The sequence below is a fragment of the Convolutriloba macropyga genome, chromosome 12 (genome assembly GCF_964194025.1).
Source record: "Convolutriloba macropyga chromosome 12, txConMacr16.3, whole genome shotgun sequence".
In the NCBI taxonomy this organism is placed as follows: domain Eukaryota; kingdom Metazoa; phylum Xenacoelomorpha; order Acoela; family Convolutidae; genus Convolutriloba; species Convolutriloba macropyga.
Window position 1 is genome coordinate 15,476,581 of NC_134479.1, and position 23,901 is coordinate 15,500,481.

General features: G+C 37.1%; 1 protein-coding gene across 2 annotated transcripts in view; it reads right to left on the reverse strand.

Annotated features, from left to right (window-relative positions):
* LOC142350668 (WD repeat-containing protein 7-like) overlaps positions 1 to 23,901 on the reverse strand; it is a 134,740-nt gene that overhangs the window by 1,865 nt on the left and 108,974 nt on the right. For both annotated transcript variants that reach the window (XM_075402596.1, XM_075402594.1), the window contains 7 exons: positions 10,750 to 10,990; positions 4,580 to 4,717; positions 4,098 to 4,303; positions 3,417 to 3,598; positions 2,956 to 3,081; positions 2,443 to 2,596; positions 1,927 to 2,009 (listed from right to left, as the gene is read on the reverse strand). In XM_075402596.1, the coding sequence (XP_075258711.1) occupies positions 1,927 to 2,009; positions 2,443 to 2,596; positions 2,956 to 3,081; positions 3,417 to 3,598; positions 4,098 to 4,303; positions 4,580 to 4,717; positions 10,750 to 10,990 (1,130 nt within the window). The remainder of the gene's footprint in view (positions 1 to 1,926; positions 2,010 to 2,442; positions 2,597 to 2,955; positions 3,082 to 3,416; positions 3,599 to 4,097; positions 4,304 to 4,579; positions 4,718 to 10,749; positions 10,991 to 23,901) is intronic.

The window sequence follows — 23,901 nt, forward strand, 5'->3', positions numbered from 1 at the left end:
TTTTCTAACTATTCTCTGAAATTAGATTGAGAAAAATCACGCTGCAAAACCACTCGCTTTTTCGCTCCACTTCCTGTTTCGGCGTGACCAAAATGATCACTTCAATTTGACTTCAAAAATCATAAAAAAAATCATATGTGAACAGGTCTTACAAAGAAACATAGCCGCAAGACTCCGGAACCGAATCGAAGTACATATTCCTTTAGGACCTAGGCAACCACTTAATGAATAAAATTAGCCTGCTAATTAAATCTACTAGAGGAACAGCCAAAAGGGATATCTCGAAAAATATCTGATAAAACCACATCAAGCTGCGCAACCGAAACAACTATTGCCAAAAACAAATAATCTTTAGTCAATAACTGGCCACCCTTTGGTGTGAAAAAAACAAGAAAAAGCTACAGAGAGAAAACCGAGGAAATGCGAAAAAATCAAAATATTTGTTTAACTTCAAAAAAGCTAGATATTTCCTCTCTATTTTTATTCCGGCAAATTACAATAAATTCTTCTGTCCGATCAGTGCACTACGCAATTGCAGTCAGAGAAACGGTAAACAACAACAACACAAACGGTAAACAACAAAAACTCGGAAAGAAAACAAATTTTTAATTTTTTTTCAGAAACAATTGCGTTGTATTATACCTTGTACTGTCAGTGGCATAGCCTGTATAATTAATTGCTATAGGTTTAACAGTGAAGAAAAATTGCCAAATGCTTAATTATTGCCAAATGCTTAATTAAGAAGAAATAGAAAAACGCTTAAGAAACGAAAATGGGAAAAATTTTGATTAAAATTGCTCCGTGTTTTTTTAGCAAATATAATTCACAATTAAAATCTGTTAAATCAAAAGACCAACTATATCCCAAAACAATTAAGATGAACCAAAAATGTCCCTATGTGCAATGAAAATGGAATAAAATTTTAAAATAAACTTTTAAAAGCATCCAAAAGTGCAAAATTGCAAAAAAATAGCTCAAAATTTAGCCTTAAAGTATTTTTTAATCATATAATCAAAAAGGCCTCCAAACGCACTAATACTAGCTAAGTTGATTGAAGCAAGCACCATTATCCGACAAAGTTAAGCTAAAACTTGCATAAATCTGCTTTCATTAACAGAATTCACCGATTAAAGAAAACATAAAACGACTATTTCGGAAAAATCGACAAGCAAGGAAATTTAATTCAGGGTCTTGTAGCCTAGATAAATTTTTCTTTATGTGTGCAAAAACAGTTGACCGCGCCAGGATTCGAACCATTAACCTCCCGATCCCTCACCAGAAGCACTGTCCACTGGTCTATCAGGGGCTTATTTTACCTTTGCTGCAATTAATTTTATTTTAACAAAAAGCTTTATTTCGGATTAAGAGCAATAGAGAATCACTCAAAAATGTACAACGAAAGCGTGAAAAAGTCACTTGAGAAGTCAAAGAATGTTCTCGAAGAAGAGCGAAAAACGGTCAAGCGAAAAATTTGCTAAAAAAGACGTTTACAATAATTGCTACGAACTTCGTTCGAGAGCAATTAGTCACCATTACTCCTCTTCGGGTCGTAAAAAATACAGCGCCCCAAAAAACCAGGAGGGCCAATAATAGCCCCAGCTATCGCTTTGCCGCTATTAATAAGAGCCTCAGCCATGGCTTTGCGGCTATTAATAATTATCTTTATATACTCTCACATGCCTTTAAGTGCCATTACAAAATCGATGTCTTGCAACATTTTTTTTATCGCAACATTGATAGATTCGACGCTTGAAATCTTGCTTCAGGTAAATTTATTCTCTTCAGATTATTCTCTTCAGGATAATTTATTGAAGACATTTTTTTGAAACACGCTCTTTTAAAGCCCCCAGAAAAACATTATGAAAACAAATATGTTGTTTACTATCCAATAACACGAAAATACGTATAACGGAAAGAACAACCTACTTTCCACAAGCAGGGAAGACAGTTTTGAGCATTTTGTTTTTCAAAACACCAGGATCCAAACAATGTATCACTATGTCCATCGTCTAAAACACAATAATCCACACCCACATTATTGGCATAAAATTAATGAAATTATCAAACCTAATTTCTATCCCAACTGATTTATTTTAGAGTTTATACGCTGCAAGCGTCACCCGATGTATAAGCTTTTTGAATGTTGGCGCCAATGTACTTTGCGTAACCAGTTATCATTACACTCCCGATGGCCTGGCGACGAAACAAGTAAAGTTGCTAATTGAACGTACAAAACTAGAATGCAATTGTAGATCACATGGGTACGTTTTCAAACATACGAAACGAACTCTTACGTTGGAGAATTCGAATTAGCACTCAAAATGGGGTCAGACTCAACATGTCATTGGGACAGGGCGGTAAATATAGCAAAAAACGATAAATTCTCAAATACGAAATTGAGATGGTGGAAAACAGGCGAGAACGTTAGCTCAGTGTGCTTACCTCCAATAATAACTTTTCCACTTCGTGGTGCTGTTTGTCCATTAGAATCTCAATATTGCGCAGGATCTCCGTTTTGGATCTGGCTAGTACTGCACTGGGGATGTGGGAGAGGTTGCCAGGGGGACCCTGCGTGGCTGCCATTAGGGCTGAGAATCTACATTACCAGAACACAACTAGTCAATTAATATTACTCATCAATGGAAAACTCTACATTGCAATTCTGAAATTGAGTATTTTAAGTGGTGAAATGAAAATATCAAGTCCCACATTCTGCTGGGGCGTGGCCATGATAAACGAGGTGAGGCCAAGTGAATGTTTTACATTTAAAATTTCATAGTTTATTACTCTAAATTACTTCATTATTGCGTGCTTATTTAATATTTGCACCCCCATTGCTCTTACCAAAATTGGACATAATGATTTACAATGTAACGGAACGTGGTCTATAACTGGGGCTGCATAATTTACTGATGGGCACAAATTGAAAAGGCCCTATTTCAAAATTCTTCCCACCTTGCAATCTCTCTGGATAGACTGGTGATAAATAGAGCAGGTCTAGTGGTGGCTATCTGAGTGAGAGTGTAGTGTGTAGTCTGCAACAAGTCCATCTCCGGCAGTAAAGGCAGACCGTTGAACATTCTAGAACAATTATAGTGTTCAAATATATGATCTTGATATAATCTAGATTTTAGTGCCACTCTACATTTAGTGCCTCTCTTTTGTTAAGTCGAAACTAGAAAACTTTTGAATCTTAATACCAGACAAATATCCAAGAAGAATATTAGCTTTTGCCATTTAACCCAGTCCAGCCTGATCTCCAATGATAGAAAACAACGATGATGCAATTTCATTTTCATAATACAAAAAGATCGAATTGATCACAAAATGGTAGGTCACTCAGTTTTTGATAATTTGAAGTGTCACTCAACTCAAAACTGAGTGTATAAAAGCGACGAAAACAATCCAAAACTAACAGTTCATAATCCACTTTTGTATCTGATGCCACTTCGAGCAGAGCCAAAATGACTTTAGTGATGTCCATGTAAGGCTCCCAAACTGTGAAACCTCGACCAATTAGGTGAATTGCAGCTCTTCTTAACTCTCCATACTGTCTATCTGGTCCGGGCGGAGGGTGAAGTAGCAAATACGACAGTGCCTAAATCAAAAGGTAACCAACCAGTCACAGAATCGTAAAAATGAAATCTTTAAGAACGTTAGTTTTAGTTCTGAATCAATTTTGAGTGCAATTAATGCGTGACTACTAATCGTTTTTCAGATTTACAGAAAAATATAATCGTGAACACCCTTTAACTATCAAAAAATTGACCACCAAAATTTTTGCCCGTCGTATAACTTCGCGTCGTATCATGTTTGCCCGTCGTATCATTGAGATACATTTAAAATAATTGTTCTCTGGGCATTAATCGCCATTGCTTGTAAATTCCCAGTCTTGTGCACTCTCTCCGATCCAACATTCCAAAAGATTAACTACTCAAAGTCTAAAATCTTTCAACGAAATTAAGAGTTTTCTTATTTCCCATTCTAGCCAAAAACAGCGATGACAAAGCCTCCAATTGCCTCGTTATTCTAAACGATCCTGGCTCAGCTTTACTCTAAAAAGGTTAGCTTATATAAGGTTGGGTTATATTAATGACCTGGCACGTGTATCTAGCCAGTGACATGTTAGCCCCAGAGAATCCTTCCAAGAAGCTAGCATCTGACAGACTGCTGCTATGACTGTTGTCAGACACACTCTGCCCAAACTCAGCCCCCAACACTCCCAACATCACAATTGCAGTTCCCTGTCTCTTCTGGGCTTCTTGTCTTGATAATTGAGGAGCGGCTGTGAGGTTTGATACACCTAAACAAACAATATGATTACAACAAGCAATTAGATCCGATTTTTCGACGGCTGATCGACTATTTCACTTCCACGAATGTTATATCGAATCTATATGCTGTGATTGCTCCAACTGTCTGAGACCATTATCAAAAAGGTAAAAAAAATTTGCACTACTGATAATTAAAAACTAAGTTTTCTAATAATTCAAAACAGTTTTCTACACAAAAATAGTGGAAAAAATTTAATTGCTCACAACTTTTCAACAACAACGTTCTGAAGGCAAAAACTGCTTACTTGAAATAGCGGTTACAGATCCTAGAGAATCGTCATCATCCGCACTTTGTGAGTCATTATGTGCATCTGCCATTGCCTGGGCTCCAGGTGAGCCATGAGGATAAGAACTGCTCATTGGAGCCTGTCCAGACATCAGGCCTAATAACAAGCTTTTTCCAAATTATGAAAAATCGGTTCTTTCCCATTACAGACCAGTACAGCAGCCGCCCCTTCTGGCTTTGTGGCCAATAACTTTCATCCCCAGCATTTCAGTAAAAGTACCATAATTTTGAGGGGGCGGGGTTCTTTAATTTTTTGAGGTGACGACAGGGGTTAAAAGTACTTGTACTACATAAAATGGCCCCATCGAAAATCACTTAAAAATCTAAAATTTCAGACCGAAATCTAATCGAATAGGAAGCTGGAGAGAAACGAATTTGATAAGCCACAAAAATTACTCAGCAGTTTTAATCAGATCACATAGTCGGCAAATTGCCGGAAAATGGCCGCTGCTGACCCCACTGACCAGCGTTGGGATTGAAACAGTAACATAACCGAATAACGTCAGGCGAATTGCTCTCAAGCGACCAGCGAGCGGTTGGCTTCAGTAGTAGGATAGATGAGAGGGGGTTCAACTCGAGAGGTGGAGAAAGGTGGACAATGGGAGCGTTGAGGGGGGGGGGGTAGGTGGATGGGGGTGGGGTGACCGATGGGGGTCAAACTTTTAAGATTAAGAACCGCCCTTCACAGCACGGAACTATCTCTTCAAAAGTTTTGCTGAATCAGATTCTTAGAGTATAGTAAGTCTTAGGGATCTAAGAGAACTTAATGTCCTCTCCGAGCGCTACCTGTTATCACATTTTTGAGGCCAAAAAGTCAAATGGATCACACGAAAATTCGCATAAAAAGACCATAGGACTAATATAATTGCTACAAACTTCGTTTCAGATCAATAAAAATAGCTGCCATATTGCCAGAAAAAATCCGCAATAGGTTTCTAGATCTGCAGTTTCAAAAAGATATAAAAACAACAGAAAAAAAACTTTTTATTAAATGCCGATATATTAAATTTTTTAATCCGTTTAATTATTGCAGCTTCTATTAGCTGCCCTCAAATGCACTTAATTGGAGTGATACGCACTTACTTGACCTTATCTCTTTGAATTAAAGTAAAGAAAAGTCAATTTCAGAGCGAGGAAGTCATTTTTAAGAGTGAGGTAAGTCACGTGTGACCAAAAACCTAATCACGCAAAAGAACGCAAACTAGCTTCATTAAGAGTTGAACATGACCTTACGCACGCAATTCAGTTGATAATGCATGAAGGAGTGAACAAAAAGCAGCTTTGAAGTGATTGTGACGTCATATGATCGTAAAAAATCTTGACGACGAAATAAAAAAACCAAGAGAAGGCAAATAATAGCCTCAACTATCGCTTTGCGGCTATAAATAAAAATCGACGACAGCCTAATTTTTTGTAAGTGACAAAAAGTCTCCTAATTTCTTCAGCAGTTTCATTAATGGCGAATTCATCTTTCAAATTCAAGAACAATAAGCTTAATACTGTGACCAGTCAGCAGTATACTCGAAGTAACTTTGCTCACTTAACGAATTAATAAGACCGGCCTTTCTTGGTTCATACAATTTCTTCTAATTTCGCTTTCTGACATCAGACGCATTCGCGCAAACTTGCTGGATGAATTCTAAACCCCATTCGGTTGAAACAGAGAATGACGTAAGTAAGAAAGCAAACGTGACGAATTAAAAAAATAGTAGAAACACGCTTCTGCAAGTCAAACTGCTGCACGTGAACAAAAAAATCGCAATTGAGAAGGCGAATTTCTGTTGAAACTAGATGGAAAAATAAGCCGTAAAACCACTCGCAGTTTCACTCCACTTCATAATTCAGAAAAAAACAAGGACAGCCGATGAACAAACGAACCCAAACATAACCGACTAAACGTCGGAAGAACTGCTCTCGTAAGAGCTCTAATCAATTGCAGCCTGCTTCAGTGGGGGGGGAGGGGAGCCTAAATTGGACTAAGAAGTTCAATAGTGGGCTTCAAATAACCACAGAGGTTAATATATACCACTATTAAGATTCAAAATGAAAAATGGCACCCGTTTCGGCGCACTTTTCATTTCACTTTGGTATTAAATTGCCGCCAATTGAGTTCAGCTGCTTGAAATTGTCATCAAGAGGGAATTTTAGATTACGCAAAACGCAAAAAGTCCAGGGCTTAAAAGTCACTCGAAAAGTCAAAACGGTCAAGCGAAAATTTTGCATAAAAAAAGACACACGTTTACAATAATTGCTTCTCTACAAGAGCAATTAAAAACCTACTTCAAAAAACAATACAAAAACAGAAAATTTCAAAAAACTGTTCAAAATTTGTCAAAATTTAATTTATTTTCTTTACCAAACAACTCAAGAAATATAGCAATAAAAATTTACCAAAAAACACCAGCTCAACAATAAAAAAAACCTCCCAAAATAAAAAAAAACCAAATTGAAGAAGATACAAAAACTGTTTAAAACAGCGTTTATAACGGCAAAAAGAGCAAATATCTCAGAATTGTACCTACAAAAGACTAAATTTGATACGCACTTACTTGACCTTATCTCTTTGAATTAAAGTAAAGAAAAGTCAATTTCAGAGCGAGGAAGTCATTTCTAAGAGTGAGGTAAGTCACGTGTGACCAAAAACCTAATCACGCAAAAGAACGCAAACTAGCTTCATTAAGAGTTGAACATGACCTTACGCACGCAATTCAGTTGATAATGCATGAAGGAGTGAACAAAGAGCAGCTTTGAAGTGATTGTGACGTCATATGATCGTAAAAAATCTTGACGACGAAATAAAAAAACCAAGAGAAGGCAAATAATAGCCTCAACTATCGCTTTGCGGCTATAAATAAAAATCGACGACAGCCTAATTTTTTGTAAGTGACAAAAAGTCTCCTAATTTCTTCAGCAGTTTCATTAATGGCGAATTCATCTTTCAAATTCAAAAACAATAAGCTTAATACTGTGACCAGTCAGCAGTATACTCGAAGTAACTTTGCTCAATTAACGAATTAATAAGACCGGCCTTTCTTGGTTCATACAATTTCTTCTAATTTCGCTTTCTGACATCAGACGCATTCGCGCAAACTTGCTGGATGAATTCTAAACCCCATTCGGTTGAAACAGAGAATGACGTAAGTAAGAAAGCAAACGTGACGAATTAAAAAATAGTAGAAACACGCTTCTGCAAGTCAAACTGCTGCACTTGAACAAAAAAATCACAATTGAGAAGGCGAATTTCTGTTGAAACTAGATGGAAAAATAAGCCGTAAAACCACTCGCAGTTTCACTCCACTTCATAATTCAGAAAAAACAAGGACAGCCGATGAACAAACGAACCCAAACATAACCGACTAAACGTCGGAAGAATTGCTCTCGTAAGAGCTCTAATCAATTGCAGCCTGCTTCAGTGGGGGGGGGAGGGGAGCCTAAATTGGACTAAGAAGTTCAATAGTGGGCTTCAAATAACCACAGAGGTTAATATATACCACTATTAAGATTCAAAATGAAAAATGGCACCCGTTTCGGCGCACTTTTCATTTCACTTTGGTATTAAATTGCCGCCAATTGAGTTCAGCTGCTTGAAATTGTGATCGAGAGGGAATTTTAGATTACGCAAAACGCAAAAAGTCCAGGGCTTAAAAGTCACTCGAAAAGTCAAAACGGTCAAGCGAAAATTTTGCATAAAAAAAGACACACGTTTACAATAATTGCTTCTCTACGAGAGCAATTAAAAACCTACTTCAAAAAACAATACGAAAAAAACAGAAAATTTCAAAAAACTGTTCAAAATTTGTCAAAATTTAATTTATTTTCTTTACCAAACAACTCAAGAAATATAGCAATAAAAATTTACCAAAAAAACACCAGCTCAACAATAAAAAAAACCTCCCAAAATAAAAAAAAACCAAATTGAAGAAGATACAAAAACTGTTTAAAACAGCGTTTAAAACGGCAAAAAGAGCAAATATCTCAGAATTGTACCCACAAAAGACTAAATTTGTCCTTCCGATTGTCAAAAACGCTTCTAATTGTACAATTACGAGTTAAAATATTTGACGAAAACTACTCAGGCTCGATAAAGCTAAAACTATTAAACTGATTTGAAAAAGCCGCTCGTAGTTTTAAAAAAGCTCGCTTACAGCAAATGTTTCACGCCTGCTTTCTCATTTATTTTTCAAAAAGGCATAAAAATAACAGCTACTCTCTCTTCCCTTCGCTCTTCGATTCTGTTCAACAACAATCGCAAAACCAAAGTTTCAACACCTGCAAACGAATTGCTCTCAAACGACTGACAAGCAGTTGGCTTCGTCAGCATCTACCTGCAATTTAGGAAGCCTACCGTCAGCTTAATTGAAGGGGGATCGGTCGAGCGTGTGGGGTTACGGGTGGAATGAAGTGTGAGGGATGGGAGCGAGGGAGGTGGTTGAAGTTGGTGGGGGATGCAGTTGGGGAGGGGGAGGGGGTGGGGTGTCAACCTCTAAGAACCACCCTTCACACCATGAATTTATGTCTCTTTAATAGTTTCGGTGAATCACATACTTCGCGACTAGTAAGCGGCAAGGCTCTAAGAAATCTTAATGCCCTCTGGACGTTGCCTGTTTTGAGTAGGAAAGGTCACAAGCGAAAGATCACATTAAATAGACAACAGGACTAATATAATTGATACAAACTTGGGTTGAGAGAAATTAAAAATAAAAGGGAGTCCAGCCTTGTAAAATTGGCTTTCACACCAATAATTTACGCTTCAACAGCAGCTATCCCATTTTGAGGACAATAAGTCGAATCAGCCGGACAAATAGTAGTGTGACGCAAAATCGCAAAAAAACCCACATGACAAAACATAGCCGGAAAATAGCCGCATTTGATCCACGTAACGCACATTGGGATTGAACAAGAAAAAAAAATTAAGAGATAGTCAAAGTGCCATTTTTCTAAGTATCGAAGTGTTTTTATTTGGTGTGCAAATTCTGCATCTTCGCTTAGATTCTAAAATTACACTTAATTCAGTTTCTAAACTGAAGGCTAAACATACCCTGCAGATTGCTGGAAAATAGCCGCCGTTGATTCCCATAACTCTATTGGGATTGAAAGAAAAGAAAATATCAGCAAAAACTGATTTTTGTACAAAAATATTTTTAAGTGCGATTTATTTTGATGTCATTTCGTAGTTGAACATACTCCTGTCTCTCAGTGAGAGGCTACAGGGTTTAGTAGAAAACCAATAAGCATTATAGATAGTAACTAAAACTTATGAGAACAAAGTTCAAGTACCGGGCATCTAAAAATGGGCTTTATGGGTTTATCCCGTTTCTATTTCTGACTTCAATTTGTTATACGACTCTGTTCATTTTGAATTGCTTTGCTGAGCAGCTGCTGTTTAAAAGGACTTTGAGCAGAATGACAGAGGAGTGAAACTAGCATAGAGAAGTCAAAAAAATTTCACGCAAAATGTCGAAAAAGCGGCAAAAAGGTAAAGCGAACAAAAGTTCGACGAAGTAAAAAAAACATAGCAGGACAAGTCTTGACGTACAATTCAAAGAATTTTCATTGACTAAACAGAAAACTAGACCTAGAACGGACTATGAATGGATTGGTAAAACCATTTAGAAAAAAATCCGATCCAAAAAAACGAAAAAAACAGTAAAAATCAAAGTCAAATTGCCGCATGTGAACAAAAACCACTAGCGAGAAAGCGAATTTTTGTTCAAACACCATTTTCTCACTCTACTTTAAATTTGGAGCGAAAAAAAATCACGCCGCAAAACCACTTGCTTTTTCGCTCCACTTCCTGTTTCGGCGTGACCAAAATCACTACTCCAATTTGACTTCAAAAATAATGAAAATGTGTGAACAGATCTTAAAAGACAGCCCACCAATACAATTCAAATTCTTTGAATTTTAATAAGAGCGCTATAATAGCCGGCTGAGAAGATGAGGGCGGCTATTAATAATCATACCAATTTCAGCTAGCAATCGCTTTAATGAGCTTTGATAACCTAACGCACTATACTTAATGACCGGGCTTTATATGTTTATCCCGATTCTTTTGACTTTGCTCTTTTGACTTCGACCGTATTCACTATATTACCTAATTTAGTTTGAATCCATAAATTCATCATTTACCTGCGTTGGAATGCTTAGGACTAGATGAGGCTGAGGGTGTGTTGGAGAATGAAGATGCCACAGATTGTGGGACTGGCATTGGTGATGGCTGTGGAATCTGTTGAGTGTTCATTTCATGTCCGAGAGCAGGTAGATGAGAAGCCCAGATGTCGACTAAATTCTGACGTCCTTTCACCCCAATGTGCTTCAGCTCAGCCAATAAGAGAGCCTGTGCAGCTTCTCGCACCTCCAGACAACGATCCTGTAAACAATCAATGAACAGATTAAGAACACTGATTTCAAATCAAAACGTTCATCTATCCCGTGGAAATCCCATGCCCGCCATCTCTTCGCAAGCCTATGCATAAAATACTTGTGATAAATTCGGCAAAATGCCTCCCGTACAGGGAGACGCCATTCTACGATAGAATTCAGGGAGCACTTTTTTGACCGACCAGAGAGCTTAAAATTTTCACATGGAGCCGAATATCAACCAATAATTGTGATAAGAGTGATACTAAATATCAGAACCGATGTGCAAATCTTGGGAATTTATAATACATAACAATTAGAAAGTAAAATTTAGAAGGGGAGGCGATTATATACTTGGTACCCAAGAGGAGAAGCGATTCTTATTTCCGGATTCTATGCCTAAAGTGTCCCATAATGTTAAATCCACGAACATACGGTATAAACCGTGAGATAAAATAGCGTGTTACGCCTTTTTCAAATTTGAGCGATTGAGATTAGTTGTCATATATTTCCTCAATCAAACTTTAACTAAACCATTTACCACTTTATATAAACCACTCCGACAATATTTTTTGTGGGACCATTCGCTGTGATTATGTAAGACCGGGCTGATCTGTGATCCAACTTTCACAAGCCACATTGCTTGTTACAATCTACAACTCATATTAACAACGGTGTTAGGTCGTACCTAAAATGGCATATATTAGGCTGACAAGAACAGTTACACACAGAATCCTTCAAAATGCCAAGATGCGGTCTTTCAAAAGGTCGATAAGCGATAAAACTCAGCTCCGAAAAAAATTTAGTACCAAAATTCAAAAAAAAAAACAAACTGACCAGCTTCGGATGAAATGCTCGCGAATGACAGCCGGGCAATATAAATTCAGAGGGGGTGTGAAACCTACATAACTATGGTCGCAGACAAAGGAGGGGCTCCAACCCGCGACCTTTCGGAAGAGAGATAGATCTTACCCACTCAGCTTTACGCTTCAAAATCACAATTATCATCAACTTTATAACATAGCCGGCAAATTGCCGGAAAACAGCCGCCGTTGACCCCCTTGACGCACATTGGGATTGAAACAGAAACATACCCGCAGATTGCCGAAAAATAGCCGCCGTTGATTCCAATAAGCATGATTGGGATTGAAAAAATAGAAGATATTGAAAAAAAAGATATTTGTACAAAAATATTTTTCAAGTCAGATTTATTTTGATGGCATTTCGTAGTTGAACATACTTCTGTTTCTTAGAGAGAGGCTACAGGGGCAACTATCAATACCAATAAGCATTAGAGATGGTAACTAAGACCTATAGGAACGACGTTCAAATAGCGGGCATCTATAATTGGGCTTTATGGGTTTATCCCGTTTCTATTTCTGACTTCAATTTTTTATACTGACTCTGTTCATTTTGAATAGCTTTGCTGAGCAACTGATGTTCAAAATCACTTTTAGCAGAATGAGAGAAGAGAGAAACTAGCCTAGAGAAGTCAAAAAGATTTCACGCAAGATGTTGAAAAAAGCGGCAAAATGAGGCAAAGCAAAACTTTGTTCGACGAAGTTAAAAAAAATAGGAGCGCTATAATAGCCGGCTGAGATGAGGGCGGCTATTAAAAAGAAAAAAATAAGAGATAGAAATTGACAGAGTTTTTCTAAGTGTCAATTGTTTGTATTAAGCATATTGACTTCGACCATATTCACTACATTGCGTGAAAAAACTTAAAATCCATTCAGTTGAGACAGTGAGTGAAGTAAGTCAGAAGTCAAGCGGGAAAATCGTGACTTATGTAAAACGAAAAACGTGATCAAAAGGTAAATCGAGCGCCTAAATAATAGCTCTTGACAAGCTGACGGCGGCTATTAATGAGCAACAGTCTTAACTTTCGAATATGAGCAACATCAAAAATTCACAAATGAAAAATCAGAGAGCCAAAGAATGTTCTAGAACAAAAAGCGCAAACATTTTTCTGATAAAAAAGCTAATAAGATCTGTCAATGTCAATAGTGAGAGTAATGGACACTATGACAAAAAAACACGAAAATTGAAAAATATCAACCTATTTTGAAAACAAGTAGTGTCAAAGTCAAAGCCGATATGATTTGAGACTGTTAAAGAGCCCCAATTGTGCCTGAAATGAAACAATTGATATCATTCAAAACCGTTAAAGTCCCAACTATGCCTAATTTTATAGCTAATGAGACCCATCAACAATGAGAATAAAATACAGGACCACAAAAAGTACTACAAACATACCAGAGTGCCGGAAAATAGCTGCCAGTGATTCTCATAAACCAGATTGGGATAGAAAGAACAGAAAAAATGCATAAAACTGATTGATGAAAGAATCAAGAAATTTCGACAATGATTCTGTTCTTTTTCGATATCCTTGCAGAGCAACTGTTGTTTAAAAGCACTTTCAGAAAAATGGGCGAACAATGAAACCCGCCTATAAAAATCAAAAATATTTCAACTAAAAGGTCAAAAAAATTGCAAAATTAGGTAAAGCGAAAATTTTTATTCGCCAAAGTAAAAAAAAACGTAGCAGGACAAGTCCTGAAACAATTTAAAGAACTTTAATTTACTTAAAAAAGAGTACTAAAAACTTACTAAACATAGCTGGCAGATTGCCAGAAAATAGCCGCAATAGATTCGTAGATCGGCAGTCTAAGAAAACAGTAAAAAAGACAGACCAAAAAAATCGTCTTTTCATTGAAGGATGATCTGTTATATTTTGATTAAAAATCTGTATAAGTTATTGCTGCCTCTACTAGTTGATCTCAAATAACCTTCATTTAGAGTGACACACACCCATTTGACCTTATCTCTTTGAACTAAAGTAAATAAAAGTCAATTTCAAATTGAGGAAGTCATTTTTGAGAGTGAGGTAAGTCAAGTGTGACCAAAAATTTAATCACGCGCATGAACAAAAACTCGCTCCACTAAGAGCGAAAAATAACGTCACACATGCAATTCAGTTGAAATTGCATGAACGAATGAACAAAAAGTCGCTGTGACGTCATATGGTCGTAACAAAAATCATGACGACGAAATAAAAAACCAAGAGAAGGCCAATAATAGCCCCAGCTATCGCTGTGCGGCTATTAAAAACACTAGACCAAGAATGGATTGGAAAACCAGACTGAAAAAAGTCACATTGCCGCATGTGAACAGCAAATCACAAAAGAGAAAGCGAATTTTTGTTCAAACACCGTTTTCTCACTCTACTTCAAAAGTAGAGTGATAAAAGTTCACGATGCAAAACCACTCGCTTTTTCGCTCCACTTCTTGTTTCAGCGTGACCAATATCATCACTTCGATTCGACTTCAAAACTCATGAAAATATGGGAAAAAATCTTTAAAAAGCGCCAAAATACAATTTAATTTAGAATTGTAAAAACAATTAGGAGCGCAATAATAGCCTGCCGAGAAGAAGACGGCGGCTATTCATAAAGGCAAAAACTAAAAAAAAATAACAAAACGTTTTTAAAACAATACGTGACGAAGTAGTTAAAAAAGTTACATCTAAAAGGAACAAAAAATAGGCTAAAATAGAATTCATTACATAGCCACAGAGAGACGTCATTAGTGACACTAAGCAGTGAGAGCAGTTAAAACCGTTATAAAAACATTAAACTATAATATAGAACCAAAAATGATCCATTTAGAGCCAATGAGACCTGTTATTAACGACAGAACAGCAAAGACAAGAACTGGAAAAAATGAAAAATACTCAATTCTGAAAACAAGATTAGAGAAAAACGCCTCATTAGAGAGCAAAAGAAATCTGTCATTGATTTCACTAACTGATAGAACGACAAAACCAACCACACAAACTGGCGATATCCTAAAATCACTTATAATTCATCAAAAACAAATAGCATCTCAATAGAGTCGAAACAAACAAAACTCTCCAAACCCGCAAAATGCCTTTGAGAGTGTCCAACAACTGACATTCTGCATGAACACATGTAGCACCTTTTAAAAGCGTTTGAGATAAGAATTAAGAAAAATAGCCGCACGTGAGAGAAAGCGCTGTCAAAAACGGCCTGAGACCAGTCATCAATGAAGCTAAGAAGCAGGACAAAAAACGATTTAAAATACGCGTGAAACTAGGAAACAACAGATAACTTTTTAAACAAGCAATGTCTATGGCATATAAACCATTTAATCAATTCACAAGAACAACTATACATTAGAACACATGACCTGTTGAAAATATTAGTTAAAAAAATCGGGAGGCAAAAAAAACAAACATGGGTTCAAAGAGACGGCCTAACAAGAATTCCGACCACTCATCTCCCAATTGGAATTCTGACAACTTAGAGGGCGGGGTGCAACGGGGGGGGGACTGATGCGTGGGGGGCAGCAGTGAAGGTCTTGGCAACAGGGAGGGGGGGGGGTGGGTCTACGATGGGAGGGCGATTTTTGGCTGCACGGGACCAGTACGGCCTGAACGATGAGCAGAGTGGGGATTGGCGGGGGAGTGAAGTGAGGTATGTTGATGTGGGGGGTGGTCTGGGGGGGGTCAGCCTCTAAGAAAAGCCCTTCAGACCACAAGTATGTCTCCAAAACAGTTTCTGTGCATCACATACTTGGAGACTAGTGAGCTGAAATCCTCTAAGACCACTTAATGCCCGCTGGGCGCTACCTGTTCATCCCGTTTTTGAGGACGAAAAGTCGAATCGGTCATACCAAAAATCGGTCAATCAAAAAAATTGCATAAAAAGACCGACTGGACAAATAATTGCCAAAAACTACGTTTGAGTGCTATTAAAAAATAGGACACCAATACAAACCAAATTCTTCGGATATTAACAATACAGTGCACCAATACAAACCAAATTTATGGGACTGTAAAAATAACCCCTAAATAAAAGCCGTTGAGAAGCTGACAACGGCTATTAACAAAAATAATTTAGGGAATGCAAAAAAATTATAAGAGCGTGAAGAACAAATCTAGGAGCATGAATAATAAAAATAAGAGCGTGAAAAATGGTTTAAGGAGCGTTAATAAAATTGTTAGAAACCCCTATTATGCCTAAAATAAAGCAATTTATATGGTTCAAAACCGTTAAAGTTCCAACTATACCTGATTTCATAGCTTATGAGACCAATCAATAATGAAAAACAGGACCACGAAAAACTACAAACATGCCAGAGTGCCAAAAAAGCCACCAATCATTGCTTCAACCCACATTAAGATAGAAAGAACGGTAAAAATTGGGAAAAAACTGATTTTTGTAAGAAAACAATTTAAAAGTGCGAACAAAAGAGATTTGACTTTGTAGTTACACACTGTTTCTTGTTTCAGTTTCGAGATCCTTTTTCTTAATGTCAGCAGGAGTGGATGAAGAGGCTAGTATCAATACCAATAGGCATTAGAGATGGTAATAAGACTTATAAGAACAAAGTTAAGAAGAAGGCATCTAAAATTGGGCTTCAGGCTGTTTCCATTCTTGATTTCCATTTTCAATACTGATTCTGTTTTTTCGATTGCTTTGCTGAGCAGCTGCTGTTGAAAAGCACTTTCGGAAAATGGGCGAACAATGAAACTCGCCTATAGAAATCAAAAACATTTCAAGTAAAATGTCAAAAAAGTTGCAAAATTAGGTAAAGCGAAAATTTTTATTCGCCAAAGTAAAAAAAAAAGTAAAAAAACGACTAAAAACTTACTAAAAACACTAGACCAAGAATAGATTGGAAAACCAGACTGAAAAACGTCACATTGCCGCATGTGAACAACAACCCACAACAGAGAAAGCTAATTTTTGTTCAAACACCGTTTTCTCACTCTACTTCAAAAGTTACTTATATTTCATTAAAACAAATAGCGTCTCAATAGAGTCCAAACAAACAAAGCTCTCCAAACCCACAAGAAGCCTTTGAGAGGTTCCAACAACTGAGATTCTGCATAAACACATGTAGCACCTTTTAAAAGCGTTTTGAGATCAGAAAAAGTCGCACGTGAGAGTAAGCGCTGTCAAAAACGGCCTGAGACCAGTCATCAATGAAGCTAAGAAGCAGGACAAATAACAATTTACAATACGCGATAAACTAGAAAACAAGAGATAATTTTTAAACAAGCAATGTCTATGGCATGAAAACCATTTAATCAATGCATTAAAACAACTGTACATTATTAGAACACACGTATGAATTGTTGAAAACACTAAATCAGGAGGCAAAACCAGGAAGCAAAATCAGGAGACAAAAGAAAAAACATGGGTTCAAAGAGAAGGCCTAACAAGCAACTCAGACCACTCATCTCTCAATTGGAAGTCTGACATCTTAACAACTCAGCTACAATGGCTTCGATTTCCATTCGCCTACAATCGCTTTAGCCAACCAAACTGATATCAGAACGAGGCAACTTAGATCACTCAAAAATGAAGCACTAAAGTTTGAAGAAGTCAATCAAGAAGACAAAGAATGTTCTAGAACGTAAGACAAACCGTCACGCTAAAAGTTTGCATAAAAAGGCAAAAGTTTACACATATTGCTTCAACCTACGTTCAAAAATCGAAAATCAGTTCCAACAACAAGTTCTCACTACTTTAAATGCATTTGAGGAAAATATCGCCGATTAAAACTATTCGCTTTCCACTCCTTTCAGTTCTACAGCGTAGCAGCTTAACGTAATTCTAAAAAAAGACAGCGCACCAATACAATCAGACTCATTCGGATTGTAAAACTAACGTCGGGGAATTGCTCTAAAATGTCCGGTGAGCGGTTGGCTTTGTCATTAGCTAGCCAAAGTTTAGCGAGGCTAGCTTTAGCTTAATTGAAGCGGCGTGAGGTGAGCGCAGCCGGTGCACGGGGGAGCTGATGGGGGAGCTTGGCAACAGGAGGAGCTTGGCAACAAGGGGGGCTATGATGGGAGGGCGATTTTTGGCTGCACGGGGCCGCTAAGGCCTGAACGATGAGCAGGGGTGGGGATTGGGGATGGGGGTTGAAGTGAGAGAAAGGCTGATTGGGAGTGTTGTACGGGGTTCAACCTATAAGAACGGCCCTTCATACCATAAGTCTAAGTCGGTCAGCCAAGGAATCGCATAAAAAAGACCAACAGGACTAAAATAATTGCTATAAACGTCGTTTGAGATCAATTAAAATGATAGGACACCAAAAGAAACCAAATTCTTCGGATTGTAAAAAGAACGGATTGCACCAATAAAATCCAAAATCTTGGGATTGTAAAAATGGGAGAACCCCTAAATAAAAGCCGTTGAGAAGCGGACAACGGCTATTAACAAAAATATTTCAGGGAATACAAGAAAAGTTTAAGATCGTGAAAAACAGATGTAGGAGCATGAACAATAACATAAGAGCGTGAACAATAGTTTGAGGAGCGTTAATAAAATTGTTAGAAACCACAATTATGCCTGAAATAGAAAAATTTATATGATTCAAAACCGTTAGAAGTCCCATCTATGCCTCCTTTTATAGCTGATGAGATCCATCAATAATGAAAACAGCACCGCAAAAAAACTACAAAACATGCCAGGGGGGTCAGCCTCTAAGAAAAGCCCTTCACACTACAAGTATGTCTCCAAAACAGTTTCTGTGCATCACATACTTGGAGACTAGTGAGCTGAAATCCTCTAAGACCACTTAATGCCCGCTGGGCGCTACCTGTTCATCCCGTTTTTGAGGACGAAAAGTCGAATCGGTCATACCAAAAATCGGTCAATCAAAAAAATTGCATAAAAAGACCGACTGGACAAATAATTGCCAAAAACTACGTTTGAGTGCTATTAAAAAATAGGACACCAATACAAACCAAATTCTTCGGATATTAACAATACAGTGCACCAATACAAACCAAATTTATGGGACTGTAAAAATAACCCCTAAATAAAAGCCGTTGAGAAGCTGACAACGGCTATTAACAAAAATAATTTAGGGAATGCAAAAAAATTATAAGAGCGTGAAGAACAAATCTAGGAGCATGAATAATAAAAATAAGAGCGTGAACAATGGTTTAAGGAGCGTTAATAAAATTGTTAGAAACCCCTATTATGCCTGAAATAAAGCAATTTATATGGTTCAAAACCGTTAGAAGTTCCAACTATACCTGATTTCATAGCTTATGAGACCAATCAATAATGAAAAACAGGACCACGAAAAACTACAAACATGCCAGAGTGCCAAAAAAGCCACCAATCATTGCTTCAACCCACATTAAGATAGAAAGAACGGTAAAAATTGGGAAAAAACTGATTTTTGTAAGAAAACAATTTAAAAGTGCGAACAAAAGAGATTTGACTTTGTAGTTACACACTGTTTCTTGTTTCAGTTTCGAGATCCTTTTTCTTAATGTCAGCAGGAGTGGATGAAGAGGCTAGTATCAATACCAATAGGCATTAGAGATGGTAATAAGACTTATAAGAACAAAGTTAAGAAGAAGGCATCTAAAATTGGGCTTCAGGCTGTTTCCATTCTTGATTTCCATTTCCAATACTGATTCTGTTTTTTCGATTGCTTTGCTGAGCAGCTGCTGTTGAAAAGCACTTTCGGAAAATGGGCGAACAATGAAACTCGCCTATAGAAATCAAAAACATTTCAAGTAAAATGTCAAAAAAGTTGCAAAATTAGGTAAAGCGAAAATTTTTATTCGCCAAAGTAAAAAAAAAGTAAAAAAACGACTAAAAACTTACTAAAAACACTAGACCAAGAATAGATTGGAAAACCAGACTGAAAAACGTCACATTGCCGCATGTGAACAACAACCCACAACAGAGAAAGCTAATTTTTGTTCAAACACCGTTTTCTCACTCTACTTCAAAAGTTACTTATATTTCATTAAAACAAATAGCGTCTCAATAGAGTCCAAACAAACAAAGCTCTCCAAACCCACAAGAAGCCTTTGAGAGGTTCCAACAACTGAGATTCTGCAAAAACACATGTAGCACCTTTTAAAAGCGTTTTGAGATCAGAAAAAGTCGCACGTGAGAGTAAGCGCTGTCAAAAACGGCCTGAGACCAGTCATCAATGAAGCTAAGAAGCAGGACAAATAACAATTTACAATACGCGATAAACTAGAAAACAAGAGATAATTTTTAAACAAGCAATGTCTATGGCATGAAAACCATTTAATCAATGCATTAAAACAACTGTACATTATTAGAACACACGTATGAATTGTTGAAAATACTAAATCAGGAGGCAAAACCAGGAAGCAAAATCAGGAGACAAAAGAAAAAACATGGGTTCAAAGAGAAGGCCTAACAAGCAACTCAGACCACTCATCTCTCAATTGGAAGTCTGACATCTTAACAACTCAGCTACAATGGCTTCGATTTCCATTCGCCTACAATCGCTTTAGCCAACCAAACTGATATCAGAACGAGGCAACTTAGATCACTCAAAAATGAAGCACTAAAGTTTGAAGAAGTCAATCAAGAAGACAAAGAATGTTCTAGAACGTAAGACAAACCGTCACGCTAAAAGTTTGCATAAAAAGGCAAAAGTTTACACATATTGCTTCAACCTACGTTCAAAAATCGAAAATCAGTTCCAACAACAAGTTCTCACTACTTTAAATGCATTTGAGGAAAATATCGCCGATTAAAACTATTCGCTTTCCACTCCTTTCAGTTCTACAGCGTAGCAGCTTAACGTAATTCTAAAAAAAGACAGCGCACCAATACAATCAGACTCATTCGGATTGTAAAACTAACGTCGGGGAATTGCTCTAAAATGTCCGGTGAGCGGTTGGCTTTGTCATTAGCTAGCCAAAGTTTAGCGAGGCTAGCTTTAGCTTAATTGAAGCGGCGTGAGGTGAACGCAGCCGGTGCACGGGGGAGCTGATGGGGGGAGCTTGGCAACAGGAGGAGCTTGGCAACAAGGGGGGCTATGATGGGAGGGCGATTTTTGGCTGCACGGGGCCGCTAAGGCCTGAACGATGAGCAGGGGTGGGGATTGGGGATGGGGGTTGAAGTGAGAGAAAGGCTGATTGGGAGTGTTGTACGGGGTTCAACCTATAAGAACGGCCCTTCATACCATAAGTCTAAGTCGGTCAGCCAAGAAATCGCATAAAAAAGACCAACAGGACTAAAATAATTGCTATAAACGTCGTTTGAGATCAATTAAAATGATAGGACACCAAAAGAAACCAAATTCTTCGGATTGTAAAAAGAACGGATTGCACCAATAAAATCCAAAATCTTGGGATTGTAAAAATGGGAGAACCCCTAAATAAAAGCCGTTGAGAAGCGGACAACGGCTATTAACAAAAATATTTCAGGGAATACAAGAAAAGTTTAAGATCGTGAAAAACAGATCTAGGAGCATGAACAATAACATAAGAGCGTGAACAATAGTTTGAGGAGCGTTAATAAAATTGTTAGAAACCACAATTATGCCTGAAATAGAAAAATTTATATGATTCAAAACCGTTAGAAGTCCCATCTATGCCTCCTTTTATAGCTGATGAGATCCATCAATAATGAAAACAGCACCGCAAAAAAACTACAAAACATGCCAGGGGGGTCAGCCTCTAAGAAAAGCCCTTCACACTACAAGTATGTCTCCAAAACAGTTTCTGTGCATCACATACTTGGGAGACTAGTGAGCTGAAAGCCTCTAAGACCACTTAATGCCCGCTGGGCGCTACCTGTTCATCCCGTTTTTGAGGACGAAAAGTCAAATCGTTCATACCAAAAATCGGTCAATCAAAAAAATTGCATAAAAAGACCGACTGGACAAATAATTGCCACAAACTACGTTTGAGTGCTATTAAAAAATAGGACACCAATACAAACCAAATTCTTCGGATATTAACAATACAGTGCACCAATACAAACCAAATTTATGGGACTGTAAAAATAACCCCTAAATAAAAGCCGTTGAGAAGCTGACAACGGCTATTAACAAAAATAATTTAGGGAATGCAAAAAAATTATAAGAGCGTGAAGAACAAATCTAGGAGCATGAATAATAAAAATAAGAGCGTGAACAATGGTTTAAGGAGCGTTAATAAAATTGTTAGAAACCCCTATTATGCCTGAAATAAAGCAATTTATATGGTTCAAAACCGTTAGAAGTTCCAACTATACCTGATTTCATAGCTAATGCGACCAATCAATAATGAAAAACAGGACCACAAAAAACTACAAACATGCCAGAGTGCCAAAAAAGCCACCAATCATTGCTTCAACCCACATTAAGATAGAAAGAACGGTAAAAGTTGGAAAAAACTGATTTTTGTAAGAAAACAATTTAAAAGTGCGAACAAAATAGATTTGACTTTGTAGTTACACACTGTTTCTTGTTTCAGTTTCGAGAGCCTTTTTCTTAATGTCAGCAGGAGTGGATTAAGAGGCTAGTATCAATACCAATAGGCATTAGAGATGGTAATAAGACTTATAAGAACAAAGTTAAGAAGAAGGCATCTAAAATTGGGCTTCAGGTTGTTTCTATTCTTGATTTCCATTTTCAATACTGATTCTGTTTCTTCGATTGCTTTGCTGAGCAGCTGCTGTTGAAAAGCACTTTTGGAAAAATGGGCGAACAATGAAACTCGCCTATAGAAATCAAAAACATTTCAAGTAAAATGTCAAAAAAGTTGCCAAATTAGGTAAAGCGAAAATTTTTATTCGCCAAAGTAAAAAAAAGTAGCAGGACAAGTCCTGAAACAATTTAAAGAACTTTAATTTACTTTTAAAAAACGACTAAAAACTTACTAAAAACACTCGACCAAGAATAGATTGGAAAACCAGACTGAAAAACGTCACATTGCCGCATGTGAACAACAACCCACAACAGAGAAAGCTAATTTTTGTTCAAACACCGTTTTCTCACTCTACTTCAAAAGTTACTTATATTTCATTAAAACAAATAGCGTCTCAATAGAGTCCAAACAAACAAAGCTCTCCAAACCCACAAGAAGCCTTTGAGAGTTTCCAACAACTGAGATTTTGCATAAACACATGTAGCACCTTTTAAAAGCATTTGAGATCAGAAAAATAGCTCAAGCGTTTGAGATCAGAAAAATAGATCAAAAAAATTAAAATGAGAAAACATATCTTAAGACAGCGCCACAAAACAATTTAATTAGAATTGTAAAAACGATTAGGATCGCAATAATAGCCTCCTGTAGACAGCAGCTATTCGTAAAAGCAGAAACTAAAATTAACAAAACGTTTGTAAAACAATGCGTGAGAAAGTAGTCAAAAATGTTAAATCTGAAAGGAGCAATGGAAGACTAAAATAGAGTTCATTACAAAGCCAATGAGCGATGTCATTCGTGACACTAAACAGTCAGAGCAGTTAAAACCGCTATAAATACATTAAACTATAATATAGAAACAAAAAATGATCCATTTAGAGCCAATGAGACCTGTTCTCAACGACAAAACAGCAAAGACAAGAACTGGAGAATTGGAAAAAATACTCAATTATGATTAGAGAAAAACGCCTCATTAGAGAGCAAAAGTAACCTATCATTGATTTCACTAACAGAGAGAACGACAAAACCAACTACACAAACTGGCAAAATCTAAAAAAAAAGTATTCACTATAGCGTCTCAACAAATATCGTCTCAATAGCGTCGAAACAAACAAAACTCTCCAAGCCCACAAAATGCCTTCGAGAGTTTCCAACAACTGAGATTCTGCATGAACACATGTAGCACCTTTTAAAAGCGTTTGAGATCAGAATTAAGAAAAATAGCCTCACGTGAGAGAAAGCGCTGTCAAAAACGGCCTGAGACCAGTCATCAATGAAGCTAAGAAGCAGGACAAAAAACGATTTAAAATACGCGTGAAACTAGGAAACAACAGATAATTTTTTAAACAAGCAATGTCTATGGCATATAAACCAATTAATCAATTCACAAGAACAACTATACATTATTAGAACACATGCATGACCTGTTGAAAATATTAGTTAAAAAATCAGGAGACAAAAAAACAAACGTG